The 16494-nt window shown below is 37.5% G+C and overlaps 1 protein-coding gene across 1 annotated transcript; it reads right to left on the bottom strand.

Moving 5' to 3' along the window:
- Window positions 1–13301: 13301 nt before the first annotated feature.
- Window positions 13302–14916, bottom strand: LOC149251471 (flavonol synthase/flavanone 3-hydroxylase-like). Its single transcript, XM_089459456.1, has 3 exons — window positions 14393–14916; window positions 13979–14306; window positions 13302–13862 (listed from the first exon to the last, which is right to left on the bottom strand). The coding sequence occupies exons 1-3, from the start codon at window positions 14863–14865 to the stop codon at window positions 13638–13640; spliced, it is 1026 nt and encodes a 341-aa protein (XP_089315582.1). The 5' UTR covers window positions 14866–14916; the 3' UTR covers window positions 13302–13637.
- Between the last annotated feature and the right edge of the window lie 1578 nt (window positions 14917–16494).

Raw genomic sequence — 16494 nt, 5'->3', positions numbered from 1 at the left:
ATATAGCTGCGCCTCAATACTTTATCGGGTCCACCTTATCACATTTCCTTCGAATTCTACTTTACAAAGGAAATACACGAACGCTGCTCCCAAAGCTTAAGAGCGGAACTCAAATAGAATTGAGTCCACCTCTATAAGCTATCAGGTCTGCACCATTCAACCATTGTCGAATCACTCCTCCTTCCTTCTGTCGATCTCCAATTAATTCAATCACCACTGTCCAATTCTTTACCCGATCCAAAGGTTTACATTGGTTTCGGGTTGACAACCCACATGGGATTTAACTGCCTGATAGATGGTTTCCCTTTCCTCCCTTGTGCTACGTGTCCTCCACTGAATCGGATCGGATGCTCAACCCTCAATACCACTCACTGTTTCTTCGCCACCTGAAATACCACTTAAGGCTTGTGAAACCACCCTTTCGCTTATTTAACTCTTGCGCTCTTTTACATGCGATGGCCGTTGATCTACTCCATCGATCGGTTCCCATAGATCCTTTAGGTTCCTCCGTTGTTTAATCTGGACCGTTGATCATTGAGATCCAACGGTTACTCTGTTCCAACGCCTCACTTCTCCACTCGTTTCTTTTACTTAAGCTTTATGCTATTTCATTGGTTCCTCTGCGATTTTGGGGTTTTCTTCAGGTTTCTTCAAAGGGGTCCACCGCTCAACTTCCTCTGAGCTTTATTCCATTAATACTCAATCGCTACCTCTCCAGATCATATTCTGATCCTTAACTGGATTCAATAACCCATTTATGATGCCTCAGATTCATTCCACTCCCCCTTTGTGTCCTTCAGAATTATGTCTGCAACCCTGTTACAGAACCTATGAATTCATAAACCATTCATTCATGAGAAACTCATTCCACACATTGACACAGTTAGAAATACACATCCATATATATAAATATAAACAGTCAATTACATATTCAAGACTCTATGTCTCGCACAGGCTTGTTCTTCAATATCATGGCCTCCTCCTTGAGCTCTGCCCGTAGGCTTACATTTATGCCAAGAAGTTCTGTTGAACTAATCCTGGTTCGACTCCTAAATCCTTTGAACTAACTCCTAAATCCCCTGCCCACTTCTACTTCAATTAATTCCTAAGATCTCTCTCGTCCCTCGAATCATGAAACTACTTAAATAGTTCTAATTGACTTTGGACTCTTTTGTCATTATTGCCCACTCATGTCCTCCTTATTCGAGAGCATTTACAAGATATCTCACACATCTAATTAATTCACTTAAAATCCTAATATTACATTAATTTATCACTTAGGAATCCAACTTCATAAAAATACATGATCCCCTATGTCTACTTAATTACAATTATTTTCTCTGGGGTTGAATGGTCCTGCATCAGACTCCCAAAGTAGAAAATATTCATGATCTCCTGATCATGTGTCTTCTGACCTTTGTCTTCCTGGATCCCATACTTTGTTTTGTAACTGCCCAAATGTCTTGTTCCTTTGCTGCTACTACACTTTTGCTATCTTTTGCTCCATCTTCTTCTTCTTGTCAATCAGGTTATGTTCTGATTGATTATTCTTCCTGCTGCTCCCATTTTCATTCATTTGGACTGCTTCATCATCAGTTGCCACATTTCTTCAATCTATGTCTCAAGTTCATCCTTGGATTGGTCCATCTTTTGCTTCTTACTTCTGCCTCTTTCTCTTTGTTTCTGGTTGTTGTTTCCGTCCACTAATTCTTTATACTGTTGTTGGTTACTTTCTCTTTGTAGCTGCTAGTTTACTTTTTCTTCTTCTTTTGCTCTTGTTCCAACTTTTTCTATGCTTGCTATGCTAAATTCTATGTTGACTCTTATGTTGACTGCCTCCCTATCATCCTGACCCTCTTTCATGATTATCTCTTCTTGTATTGAATCATGACTGCCCAGCACTCTCTCAAGCAATTTAACATCTTTGTTCCATGGATTGAATTCTTCCACTGAGTCTTCTTCTTTCACCTTTATTTGGTTTCTCATCTATGCCAAATTTCCTTCAGCATCTGCAACAAAACCTACACTCACAAAACACTTGTTAAAATAAAAAAAACATAAGGCTTCTATGCCTTATCTTCCTTTGGAAACAATTTAGTTTGTTGCTTGTTTCTTTCCCCTCTGTCAGCACATCAGTACGCTGCTTTGAATTCTCAAAAGAATTCATGAGACTGTCCACTAGTCTCTCCTCCACATCATCTGCTCTAATGATATCTTCCTTCTCTTGTTCACTGTAGTGAACTTCTTCTTCTGCAATCACACTGTCATACTCTGAATTTTCCAGCAAATATTCTAGCAATTCAATTTCTTTGTGACACTTCGCAAGTGTTTCATCATCAATCATGTTTCCTGCATTTATACACAAATTATTAGTTTGGAAATCATAAGGTTCAACAGTCTCAACTGTTGCTTCACATATCAGCTCTTCAGACTGAATTTCATCTCCTTCTTTCACAAGAACTTGCTCCTATGTTGTCGCATGTTCACACATCCAAGCATTTTTAAGTTCTTTCTGCTGCAATAAATCACTGCTTCTCTCATTTAAGAGACATTCTCCATCCTCCTTTACTTCATAGTTTTTATCTTCTGAAAGATACTTCTTCATACTTCTGACAGTTCCAAAAGATTGCTCACCCTCTGCAAAACACTCTTTTGTTAGTGTTCCTTCTCCCAAGGTTAAATCCTTTGCATAGGTTTCTTCATTCTTAACATCTTTTAGTAGATTTCCTTCTTTCTTACTGATTGTCTCAACAGTTTCCATGGCTATTTCCACTGTTCCTATCATCATAGTGAACTGATGATCTTTTACTATGTTTTCAGCTAACATAGTCTCTTCTTCAAGTTTGCTTTTAATCTCTTGTTGTTTATCTTCTCCAAGAGCTATCCTTGTCTCACCATCTGCATTAACATTCTCCTACATTTTTTCTACATCCACAGACAAACTATTAGTCTTAAAAACATAAGACCCTGTGGTCGCACTTGATATTTCAGCCATCATATCTCCTTTTTGTTCTAAATCCTTCATATGATTCAGAAATTATTCGATGGTCTCTTCTTCAATCTCCTCAAGCCCTTCACTTCGTTGCTTCATATCTTCCCTCAATTGTATATGACATCTATCTATCTCATCTTCTTCCATAACATAATTTAGATTCTGCTTGTCTTCTTCTTCCTTTATGACAATATCAACAAATTTTCCTTCACATGTTTCACCTGCAAACATACACAAATTGTCAGATTTAAAACCATGTGACCCTTTGGCCTCACTTGAAGTTTCAGTCTTCAAGTCTTCATCTTCAGTCAGCATCTCCTCATGCTGTTTTGAACTATCCCAATAGTCCATGAGATCTTCACTTGATCTCCATTCTTTATCTTTAGTGTAGTCTTCACTTTCTCCCAGAATTTCTCCCTGTTTTGGTTCAAAAATGTACTCTTCCATTTCCAACTCAACCTCCTTGAGTTTTTCCCTCAGCCACTTCTCTGAATCTCATGCCACCTTACTAGCTTCTTCCTCAAGACCCAACCTAGTCTCTGGTCTTCTTCAAGTATCCTCCTTAATGCATTGAGTTGTTCTTTTAACTCTGCAACCTCTTTGTCAATTTCCTCTTGACTCATCCTCTTGCCATTTGTCTTGGCATCCTCTTTCTTTATCTTTCTTATGCTGTGGCTTCTCTCTGAACCTCTGTTATGACTATCAGTAGTCATCTTCCTCTCCTCTTCCTTCATGAGCCCTCACTCATCTGCAACAAGCCTCTACAATAGCTAGTCCTCCTCGCTGTAATCTTACCTCACTAAGCTCTCCTCACTCAGTCTTTTGGTAAGCACGAGTCCTCTGTCTAGAACCTCCTCTTAAGCAACACCTTTGCTCCTTCTAGGCTTCTGCAATTTCTCACTTCCTCTTGAGAACACTTCAATTGTCCCCTCTCTATCCAACCTCTTGCTGGATTCTTCAGGTTCACCACCACTTTTCATTCAGAGTGTTTTCCTTACTTTGTCTTCAAGAACACATCTGGTTCTCCTCTCACAGCTTCTCTTGCTATCCTTTGCTGAGATGCTTCATCTGCAACCACAATCTTCAATTTCAATTTGAAACCAAACACACTATCTTGCCTCCAAGATCTATGTATGATCTTGTTCTCCCATTCTTCTGCACTTTGAATGGATTGTCCTTTGTTTGGTCTCCAAGTCCTCTTTCCTTCAGAACTTGTACTAAGAAATCTTGCTCTTACTTTTCTTCAAGGAATCCTCTGTTCTTGTTTACTCCAAGCCCCTGTTGGAACTGCTACAATCTCCCAAGAACTCCAAAAGTTCCCCCTAAAATCTTCTGCTGTAGTCTCTATCATTCATTCACTTAACGTATGCACATTACCTTCTTCTGTATGAAAAGTCCTTTTCATAGGAAATCATTCCTCGATCTGATTACAATTCTGCTATGATAGCATTATGATGCAAGGTTAACCCCGCTTTAACCCACAGTATGCATAAAATGCATAAACACATCTTTCCCAGGTATTTAACTCTCAAAGGAGTCAAATAATCAACCATAAATGGTTAAGGCCCTCTTTTAGCCACAGTTCCTTTTATATTGGAAATTAATCACCCCACTTAAACCTCCTATCGGGACTTTAATCACCCCTCGAGCATTCATATAAGACTTTATTAAAGCCTTTCATTTATTCTTCCTATCGAAACCTTAAAACCCTTCACAACCTTCATTGACTCTTAAACCGCACATTAAACCTTCACTTTATAAACCTTGGTTATATTGGCTTAACACTTGAAACCCTTTATTGGCGCTTTATTTCTATTGTTCATGGAAATATACCCAAACACGCATAAACTTACCTTTTTCCACCTTTTTAAAGCTTCTGCACAGTTCTCAAGGCTTTCTCTTTATCACTGATCACAATTGGGGTGTCCTACGGTCACATTAACACACATCTTCCCACATTCCCGATGTGTGATAACCTTCCGGAACTAAAATATTTATATAGTTGCGCCTCAATACTTTATCGGGTCTGCCTCATTGCATTTCCTCCGAATTCCGCTTTACAAAGGAAATACACGAACGCTGCTCCCAAAGCTTAAGAGCGGAACTCAAATAGAATTGAGTTCGCCTCTATAAGCTATCAGCTCCGTGCCATTCAACCATTGTCGAAGCGCTCCTCCTTCCTTCCGCCGATCTCCAATTAATTCAATCACCTCTGTCCAATTCCTTACCTGATCCAACAGTTTACATTGGTTTCGGGTTGACAACCCGCATGGGATTTAACTGCCCGATAAACAATTTTCCTTTCCTCCTTTGTGCTATGTGTCCTCCGCTAAATGGGATCGGATGCTCGACCCTCAATACCACTTACCATTTCTTTGCCGCGCGAAATACCACTTAAGGCTTGTGAAACCACCCTTTCGCTTATTTAACTCCTGCGCTCTTTTACATGTGATGGCCATTGTTGGACACCTAATCCTCAATGGGTTAGTGTGGAAGCGGAATAGACAAAAGGAATTCTAAGAGACCTTGGGATGTGAAACCCAATGGTCAAAACATGTACTATAAATGTATATCTCTTGTTAATAAAAATGTATTCTCATGTTCTATCTTTCAGATTCTCTTGTTGCCCATGTGTGTTTAACATGGTATCAGAGCAAGTACATTCATAATCTGCTCAATCTTTTGTGAGCCACCTATTTTTGTGTGGCCTGTGTAAACCTACGCATTGATTATATGCTAGTTGTATATGTGAGATGGTGATGGCACATATATTTTGAAGACCGATTATATGCTGGTGTATATGTGCATTGGACTGATAACCTATGGTGCAGTGACAACATGTGCGTTGATCCTCTGCAATGAGTTCCATGCTGTATGCATTTTTTGTGTTGAATGTGTTTTAAAGACCGTAAACTATGCTTTGTTAGTGTTGTGTTGAAGACTTTGTATGGTGAGTTTGAACTGTCATGCAAGGTTTGGTATGGTGCATTGAATTATTTTGAAGGCTGTAAATGCATTGTGAATTCCATGAAAAAAAAATGCACATCCCTGTGTCTCTAGCTATTTGTATTCATTAGACTTAGGATTGGATGGTGGATACTTGTTTTCCGATTTTGAGATGGATAGTTTGGAAGGGTATTTTTAATTGTAACGTTGTAGAATCTGTGTTGCTTTCTGCATTTGGGCAGTGACTAAGGTGTTGTGGTTAATGCTCTATCCAGCGTCCAATAAACGCTCTTTCTTCAGTGTCAGTCTTTCAATCTTCTGTTGGCCTGGTGTTTTCCTTAAAAAAAGCTGAAAAATTACTCAACTCTTCGGGCATGTCTTGCATCTACCATTATGTGACCTTCTGCGACCTGAGATAACGCCATATTCTCTGACATGTTGTCATTCCCTCCCAAGCTTGTCTGAGATTCCTTAAATAACGCGTTGTTGTCAGGCTTCATTTGTATAATTTGAATGGCTCCGTGACATAGTGGGTTCGTATCTTGTAGGACTAACGGAGGCATATTCTAGGTGGGATCTTTCTATAGAAAAGGGACAAAAGGAACTGGAAATCGACATACAAGAATGAGTTGGAGACTAGAAATCTAGAAAGAAAAACAAAGCGATTTCTTGTGACAATTTGCATCGCCACGCTCTTCGTTGACAGAAGCACAGAAAAGGATAGTTAAGACAGACGACTTTGTAGACACCATGGAAGGATGGTGTCAAAGTAATAATGTTTTAAAAATGACAAGCAGTAAAGAAAAATGATTTTACCAAACAAAGCGTTATTCTGATTTGAAAGAGTTTCCGCCACTGCCTCCCATATCGGTTTGAGGATCTATGACATCGAGGCCAAGTCCCTGAGCCATAAACAACAGTGCCACGGATATCTTCTCCTCTACTCTTTCCTGTGTGTAAAGATCCTTCACTATTTCCCCATGGCTTCATTTTCAAAACTAAACTCCTGTAATTGAGATTCCACCATGCCACTATCGTTATCATGTTCCAAGCATTCATCTACTGCCTCTTCATCATAATAACACGCAAAAGATGGGATTGATTTCAGAGAGCGTAATCTCTTGTGAGCGGATACCCTCCGAGACCAAGGCTTTTTAGAAGAAGTTTGCTGAAAATCATCAAATGAGTTACCCTGGAAAAGAGTTTCTGGGCCGACATTTGCTGGGGCAGGAGAAACTCGGCTTAGGCTCCGGAGATCGCTTTCCAACTGAACTCACCTGAAATTGGAAGACGGAATGGCCTCTTTGTCTTCATCGACGGAGCAGCTGTCCAAGCTCAAAAACGAATTAAGATGCGAACTTGCATTGTGAAAATTCAACTAGTTCGCATTTTTCGACGAGAAATTCACTTTCCCTTCTTTATCTCTGTGATTATCTGGAAGTGGTAATGGTGGAATCAATGATCCCACGACGGGACTCCTTTTGAGTGATGAACCACACGCGGTGACCTCCAGAACTACTTCTTTGACTAATGCTGGTATTTTCGTGTGCCACTAGTGCAAGCATCTGAGGCTAGGTGTTTGAGATTTTTTTGGATATGATTTTATTTCTCGGGCGACAAATGTTTCCATACACAAGTTTCGATTTGAATTTGTAAATTCACGCCTGACATTTAAATTTTAATTTCGTACAGTCTGGCAAGTCAGTTTTGGGATTTGATTTTTTCTGTTTCATTTACGGGAAAGGAGATAGTGGATTTGGAAGGGAAGTTGATTGAATCTGAGGGCAAGTAATTAGACTAGATCACTGAATCAAGTACTCCGGTGCCTTGTGAGCAAGGTCACAAAGAAGCAGATATATAGACCGTAAACGCAAGACTGTGGAAAAAGATTTATCTAGCTTTGCATTGTATTCTCTATTCTGAAGCTCCAGGTCTATCTGTAGGCTTTCTGAATTGAACAAAGTCTTCTTAAATGTAGCAAAGGATCTCTCAATTGTGGAGAGTTCATCAAGCCCTCTGAGAGCAATATCATGAACGCTTTCCAAACTAACGTCTGTTGATTGCTATTATCAGTGGGACGAAATTTATCAAGTTCTGGTGCAGACTTAACAATGGACAATCATTCCCTTGGCATAACAGGCAATCCTAGGGCTGTAGCAGACTCTCTAGAAGTTGAATTTGTTATACAAGTGGTTGGGTCAGGTTCCTTTTCAATTTGCGCATTGTATTTCTTGAATAGATGACTGTGTAAAGCTTGCATCCTTGCCGATATATATTTCTAAGTATTCATCATGGAGAAACAAGTATTTTATTTGTTGTAGCATTTGAGTCTCATTGTTTGGGAATGCACAATATACTTTCCTTGTATATGAAGGCAACCAACCATCGTTGTGTGGGGAATAATCTTGCTTCATTCCTCAAGGAATAATTTCATTTGATTGTTGTAGTTTTCTCAGAGAAATTTTTTTGAGAATACCTTGTAGTGACATTGGTTCATAGTTGGTTTAAAGTGTAAGCTTAACATTGGAGAAAAAATGACCAAAATCAATGAAGTATTTGAGTTCCTCAAAACTCTGATATTGTCTACTACTCAAGATACATTAAAATTCAGCAAAGTTTCTCTCATAGACATTCAGGTCTATCTACAAAATGCACAAGGGAAAATTGATTTTTTGCAACTCGAATCTCAGCTACAGCAAGAAGAATTAAAACAGAGGAGTCATCATTCTGAACCTGTTTCTGTTCAGAACAATGAAACGGACTCCCATAAATAGCAAGACAATATTGTTGAAGTTCATTCAGATCCAGTGCCCAATAAAGTAATAGTTGTACATGCAAATGCAGAAACTCAGTCTGCACTTCCCAAGCCCATCGTCAGACCTTGGGAACAGCTTGTCCACAACAAGCACAGAATTGGTCTTGGATATGACAAGGACTTGTCTTTTCATATTCTAGACTACTCCAAACCAATCCAATTTCAAAGTGTTGGATTCATTCATGATAGTTCACCTGCTCCTCATGACAGTTCACCTCCAGCTGTTCCAGATTCTATTCCTCTTCCACATCAACAAAAATAGATTGTGAAATGCCAACACTGTGATTGAGTTGGCCATTTGAAAGATCATTGTTTTGATCTTCATCCATGTAAGCACTATCATAAAACCACCCACTCTTCACACATATGCTTTAGAAACAAATGTCCTGCAAGAACAAAGATTCATCTTGGATGGATCGCTTCTTAGCAATGGGCATCAACAGCCAAGAAGATATTCCAATCACATGTCAGAACTTGTTCTAGAGTATTGAACGGTCTTGCAGTTGAGTTTTCTCCATCATCTCACCTTGTATCTGACAGGGGGGGAAATGATGGTCATCCACAAGCTTCAAAGCCACATCAAGTGAGCTTGAGCCACAACCTGCCACACCAGATTCAAAGTTGTAGCCAGAGACAAATATTCCCCTGAGCATGCCTTCAATTAGTAATCTGGGACACTTCCTCTAGCAGAAGACTTCAGCTTCTTGCCAGTTTCGGAAGTATTCTAGGAACGAAATTGGGGGCACTTCCTCTAGTAGAAGACTTCAGCTTCTTTCCAGTTTTGGAAGAGTTCCAGGAATTGCATTAAGCATTCCAGAGTTGTTGGTCATCCTTAAACCATCACAGGTTGAGACTTCCATTTTCAGGTTGAAGTTCTCCATTTTATGCGGGGTGAGACCTCCCTTTCATGGTTGAAGGCTTCCCTCTTCAAAACAATAGGAGCACTTCCTCTAGTAGAAGACTTCAGCTTCTTGCCAGTTTTGGAAGAGTTCCGGGAACTGCACTAAGCGTTCCAGTGTTGGTGGTCATCCTTAAACCATCGCCCTTTATACCAACATTTCAGAGAGCACATTCAGCTTAGTGTTGCCATGCATTTTTTCACATTTTTCATTTACAACTCTCTTCTTGGACTCATACATAACCCTTCGGATTAAGGGGGGAATGTTGGATACCTAATCCTCAATGGGTTAGTGTGGAAGCCAAATAGACAAAAGGAAGTCCAAGGGACTTTGGGATGTGAAACCCAACGGTCAAAACATGTACTATAAATGCATATCTCTTGTTAATAAAAATGTATTCTCATGTTTTATCTTTCAGATTCTCTTGCTGCCCATGTGTGTTTAACACTATCAATCTATTCCATCGATTGGTTCCAATATATCCTTTAGGTTCCTCTGTTGTTTAATCTGGATCGTTGATCACTGAGATCCAGCGGTTACTCTGTGTCAACGCCTCACTTCTCCACTCGTTTCTTTTACTTAGGCTTTACGCTATTTCATTAGTTCCTCCACGATTTTGGGGTTTTCTTCAGGTTTCTTCAAAGGGGTCAACCGCTCAAATTCCTCTGAGCTTTATTCCGCTAATACTCAATCGCTGCCTCTTCAGAGCATATTCTGATCCTTAACTGGATTCAATGACCCATTTATGTTTCCTCATAATCATTCCACTCCCCCTCTGTGTCCTTCAAAATTCTGTCTGCAACCCTGTTACAGAACCTACGAATTCATAAACCATTCATTCATGAGAAACTCATTCCACACATTGACACAGTTAGGAATAAACATCCATATATATAAATATAAATAGTTATTACATATTCGAGACTATGTGTCTCGCACAGGCCTGTTCTTCAATATCATGGCCTCCTCCTTGAGCTCTGCCCGTAGGCTTACATTTATGCCAGGAAGTTCTATTGAACTAATCCCGGTTCGACTCCTAAATCTTCTGAACTGACTCCTAAATCCTCTACCCACTTCTACTTCAATTAATTCCTAAAAGCTCTCTCTCGTCCCTCGAATCATGAAACTGCTTACAGAGTTCTAATTGACTTTGGACTCTTTTGTCATTATTGCCCACTCATGTCCTCCTTATTCGAGAGAATTTACAAGATATCTCACACATCTAACTAATTCACTTAAAAGCCTAATATCACATTAATTTATCACTTAGGAATCCAACTTCCTAAAAATACATGACCCCCTATATCTACTTAATTAAAATGATTTTCTCTTATGTTAAATGCTCCTGCATCCAAATGTGCCTTACCCAATTTACATGCTCACAAAAAATGAATATAGCCATAGATAGAGATATTAGCTTTAAACATCAAATATAAAAAATTCGAAAGCATTCAAATAGACATATTGTTAAAAAAATAATTAAACACATGATCCAAATAAAACTAGATATAACACCTATTAACATCAAATCATCAAATCATATATGACACTTATTAACCTCAAACTATACAAATATCCTCATCCAAAAAACAAAACAAAATAGAGATAATGTTAATGTCAAATAGTAATCTCATGAATGAATTTCTTATTGCATATCACTTTTGTAAATGAGTTTGAAACTAGAGCCATGCTCATTCGTATTCAATATTAATAAATTCGTATTCAATAATATTAAATGATTTAAAATAAAGAATTGCGATTTGTGTATATTCTTTTTAACCAATATAAGTCATTGGATAAAATGTGTTTTTACATTAAATTTTGTATTTATTTAGTTAATATGCGTACATTTCTCTACAATGACATATTTATTAAAGATAATTGAGGTTATAATATTAATAAGAGTGTTAAGAATATAATGATAATTGTTTTATTATAGGTAAGAAAATTTATCAGAATTTCGTTGTCAAATTAGCAGTGAGGATGACCATTTCTAGCTGCTAAGTGCCAATGCAGATTCACTCGTCACCATTATTCAAGGAAAACTATGTCACGTGGAGTAACCTGGGAGATGCCTTTGGGTCTAACCTCCTGGTGGTTGGTAAGCAAGCTTTCACTCCTGGGAAAAAGCAAGATTTCACTCCTAGGAGATGCCTCTGGGTCTTGGGCGGTTAACATGTTTCCTTAGGAAAACCAATTTTTAACCAAACAAAAACAATTTTAAAATACAAAGATAATTGTTGCTTGTTAGGTTTTTAATATTTATTGAACATAAAATTATTTAGAATTGTTTTAATTTAAAAAAAATATATATTATTATTTTTTTTATTTTATAATTACTTTTTAAATTTTATTCTGTTTGCTTAAATTTTATTTTATTTTTTATTTTGTATAATATAATTTAAGAGAGTAGTTAAATTGGCAATCGTCCAAATTCTTTATCTATAGGTCGTGGCTAAGGGTGACATAGTTTAGCTAACTATTATAATGGTAGTGATTAGAATTGACCGGATATCAAGCCACTACGAGACTAGCAAATTTGTTGATTACACTTTTTTCTTTATATTTTTCATATATATATATATATATATATATCTTTTTTTAATTATTGTTCTTTATTAAATTTTTAATTCACCGTATTTTTATTTGCTTTTAAAATTGTTTTTAATATTAATGTGTTTTTTTTTTAAATTAAAGTTTTCATTATTTTGATTAAAAAATAAACAATTTTGCATTATGCTATTTTTAAGGGTGTTTTTCATGATTTTGTATACATTAATAATATTAGGTCATAGTTAAAAAATTATTGCAATATTAGTTTTCCATTGAAAAATAGTCAAATTGTCATATTTTGTTTTAATTTCATAGTTGAAAAATGTAAGAATTTTAAAATTTTTGAGAGGTAGTATTTGATCTTTAAAGATATGGCTAAAAATTGTTGGAATTATGAAATTTTACATCATGATGATTAGATTTTCAATGATCATGCTTTTGGTTTTTAATATTATAGCTGTAAAATGTTAAAATTTTAACCACTTTTCAATTTCAAGATTTATTTTAGAAATAAAGCTATTATTTTCAGATTACATTTCTCATAAAATTATTTAATTAGTTATTGAAATACTTTTTCCCTAAAATCAGTCTCCACCGTGCAAGAACTTTACAAATGAAATGTTCTATTACAATAACTACACTTTGCATTCTCGTTCTTAGTTTTTCCTCCTTTGGGTTTGAAGTCTGTGTACCCAAACACTAATTACCCACTTCGAATTCTATTTCTAAAAACTAAAAAGTTTCCACAAAAAGTTTCTCGTTCGTAGTTTTTCCTCCTTTGGGTTTGAAGTCTTTGTACTACATTCAATGTTTTTTCCATGCAGGTAATCAAAATCCCGCGTCTTCAGATTATTTTTCTTGTTATCTTCTTTCGCTATATTAACTTCTTCTTCTCTTAAATCAATCATTTCAAAAAGCTATTTAAAAAAGGTCTTCTCCAATATTTACCGATGGAAATTGCGGAAGTGTCAAGAGGAAGCACATACTTCTTCTCCAATATTTACCGATGGAAATTGCGGAAGTGTCAAGAGGAAGCACATACTAAGTATGCAGGTATTAAATTTAATGAACAGAAAGAATAAGTTGTTCCGCCTTTCTATTAATGTCACAAACAAAGTCTTTACATTGAAGAATAATTATTACTCACATTGAAAGATAAAGTTTAATAAATTACATTACTAGGTTGAAAGATAAAGTTCAATAAATTACATTACTAGGTTGAAAGATAAAGTTCATTCTCCAGATATTGTCCTCTCAAGTTGCCCTTTGCCTTCCCAATAAAACTCCTACGTTTATTCGAAAAGACGGTCAAGTGAGGGTACTGACCCTACCCTCACGGTCAAAGAAACAAAGAGCTACACAGAGCCCGTTCGTTCAAGGCAAAACCAAACACTAACGTCAAAGTCCACTTTTAAAGGGTAAGTTGGCATTACTAACATGATGGCTGCTTCTTTGCCTTCGTTTTCTTGCGTTGCTTGAATTCCCTGTACGTCATCGCATCGAAGAGCGGGGGGTGATTTTCATCGATCAACTGATTGAGTGGGCCCACCACCAAATCAAGAGGAGGAATACAAAACACCGGCCACGACATCCTCACTTTATCTTTGCTCACCAACGTCCTGTGCAATACGCTCTTGTACCTCCCGTTGCTCAACGTCTGCCCAAATTAATAATACACACCACTTTCATATGCTTATTTATTTTAATGTATCAATTTTAAAAAAACTAACTCTTTATCTGTTATTAGAAATTAGTTTAAGCAAACTTAGTTACCTGTAGTTGGTCACCGATGTGTATGATAAGCGTGTCAGGAACGTGCTTGGCACTCACCCACTCGTTGTTCCTCAATATCTGGAGCCCCGGCACATCGTTGGGCTTCAGCACAGTTAAAGCAGACATGTCCGTATGAGGCAGCACTCCCAGCGCCATATCTGGTTGAGGGCATGCTGGGTAATAGTTGATCTTCAACTCCATTTCCAAATTCTCACCTCCCAGAGCGTTTCTCACCGTGGATTCTTCCAACCCAAGATTTATTGAAAAGGCTGACAGCAGCTTATCTACCACTCCCAACACTTGCCTTCCATATTCCTCAGTCACCTCTCTGCACATCAAAATGCAATATATATAGAGTCTAGAGAGAGATCATAAACAGAAATGTAGAATAAATTAGTACGTAGGGCGTTATACCTATAAAAGGGCGGGTGCTTGGGCCACTTGTTGAAATATATGAGAGATGGAGGCCACACCATGTGAAAATAGAAATCAGACCAACCCTGCCTCCCATCGCTCGTGCATTTCAGCTGCGTGCCATATCCCTCAAATCGGTCATCCGTAACGCCGTCAAGATTGGCGTACGGCTCTTTTTCCTCCACCGGGAGATCGAAGAACTCTCTGCCAGCAGCCTGCAAGCGTTGGACCAGTTCGTCGGGTATTCCATGGTTTACAACCTGGAAAATCCCCCACTCCTGGCTGGCTCTTCCAATTTCTGCCACTGTTTTCTCACGAAGTTCATCGACTTGTAAAGATGACAAGTCTATGAGTGGTATCTCGAATTCGTCAAATGTTTCGCGAGCAGGTCTCTCGTAAACAGGCCGAACGAACTCGGAAGGAATCGATTGGAAACCACTTTGAGCGACGGCCTGTACTCTGGCGGGAGCCATTACTTGAGAATACGATCAGACAAACAGCACAGTACTCTACACGGTGGTGTACAAAAGTTAGTCTGGCCGTGTATAAATAGATGGAGCATGTGAGAGAAGTTGGGTTAAAGCGTGTAATGTACAGAGAACCACGTCGTCGTTGAGATGGGCGTGAGTAGGCCGGTAGGTGTGTGCGGTGAATTACGAAACCACGGAACGGCTGAATTGAAGTCAAATTGGTAATGGCTCACACTTCAATGCACCTGAAGCTCTACATAAATGCGAAACCAAGTAGGCAGCACCGTGTGGAGAGGATGTAGTCCAACAAGGCCCTTTATTGTGAGGGACCAATATCAATCAATGTCTCTTCTGTTGCAACTTAATTCCCGACCTCACCTCGCATATCAACTCTTCAAATTTCTGTTCTGCACACAAATAAAGACATCGTAACTCCCTTTGAAGTTGGGGTTTACCCATAGGCCGTTGTTCCCTCCGTGTCATTTTCCCATTCATAAAGGCAACGCCTAACCAGCCATCTCTAGAGTATTTAATGCCCGGGGATATACGATAACACCGAAAGCTCAAATATTATTTAATGCCAAAACTCCTCGCTCCCGTGTTATTGCGTTAAGCTGTGTGCATATCCCGACATTAAATACTCTATAAATCACTGGTTAAGCGTTGCCATTCATAAATATCATTTGAGCTACACATCGTACTTTTCTTGGAACTTCCCATATACCTATCTTATCTTATCAGTAGCATATTCGAGAACATTGAAGTGAGTATCTCGATGAATCCACATTGGTCATAAGTCCTCATCAATAATTGACAATTTATCCAAGGATACAATCCTTCTCAAGGCCATGAATATGTAAATCTTTGAGTTATTAGGATTGACATTAAGTTATAATATACATTTGATCAGCATGACGCTTCATCATCATGTTAAAATATGATTACGCTACAGGAAAACTCATAAACAAATAAAATTATAAAATTATAGAATCATTCATGATTTGAACTTAGAAATTTTAAATAAATCAAAACACTTTTTAGTACCTAATTCAAAATACTCTGTGCAACGTAATTGTCTTCATAAAACTATTATAAGGAAAATTTTAACAACTCCTTAAATTTATATATATAATAAATGCATGAATCTTTATGATATATGGAAAAATGAAAAGCCATTTTATCACTAATATAATATATTTATATATATTTTTAGAGAATCTCTCACCAGATTATATTATCTTGTAAAATCATTACTAAATTATAAAATTTTGTAAGATGATCTTGGCCAATTTTCAATGAATAATAAAGGCTTTGTAAAAGCTAACAAAGTTTATAATGAGTATTTCTTGTAATGGCTTCAAGACTTTTTAAGCAATCCATAAAAAACCAAAAGAAGTATATTCTTATATGTAATATAAATACATTTCTCATGGAAAGTCAATTAGGTTTAGCTCAAGTTGTAGGAAGAAATCCTACATGTGACAATGTGTGGAATTCATAATGAGTATTTCCTATAATGGCTATGAGCCTTCTTGTCTAACTATATGTAATATAAATACATTTCTCATGGAAAGTCAAATAGGTTTAGCTCAGGTTGTAGGAAGAAATACTACATGTGACGATGTGTTGAAC

This window comes from Pinus tabuliformis, chromosome 7 (assembly GCF_031772625.1).
Source record: "Pinus tabuliformis cultivar Carrire ecotype Pingquan chromosome 7, CPIR1, whole genome shotgun sequence".
NCBI classification, from domain to species: Eukaryota; Viridiplantae; Streptophyta; class Pinopsida; order Pinales; family Pinaceae; genus Pinus; species Pinus tabuliformis.
This window is presented reverse-complemented; position numbering and strand designations above follow the sequence as displayed.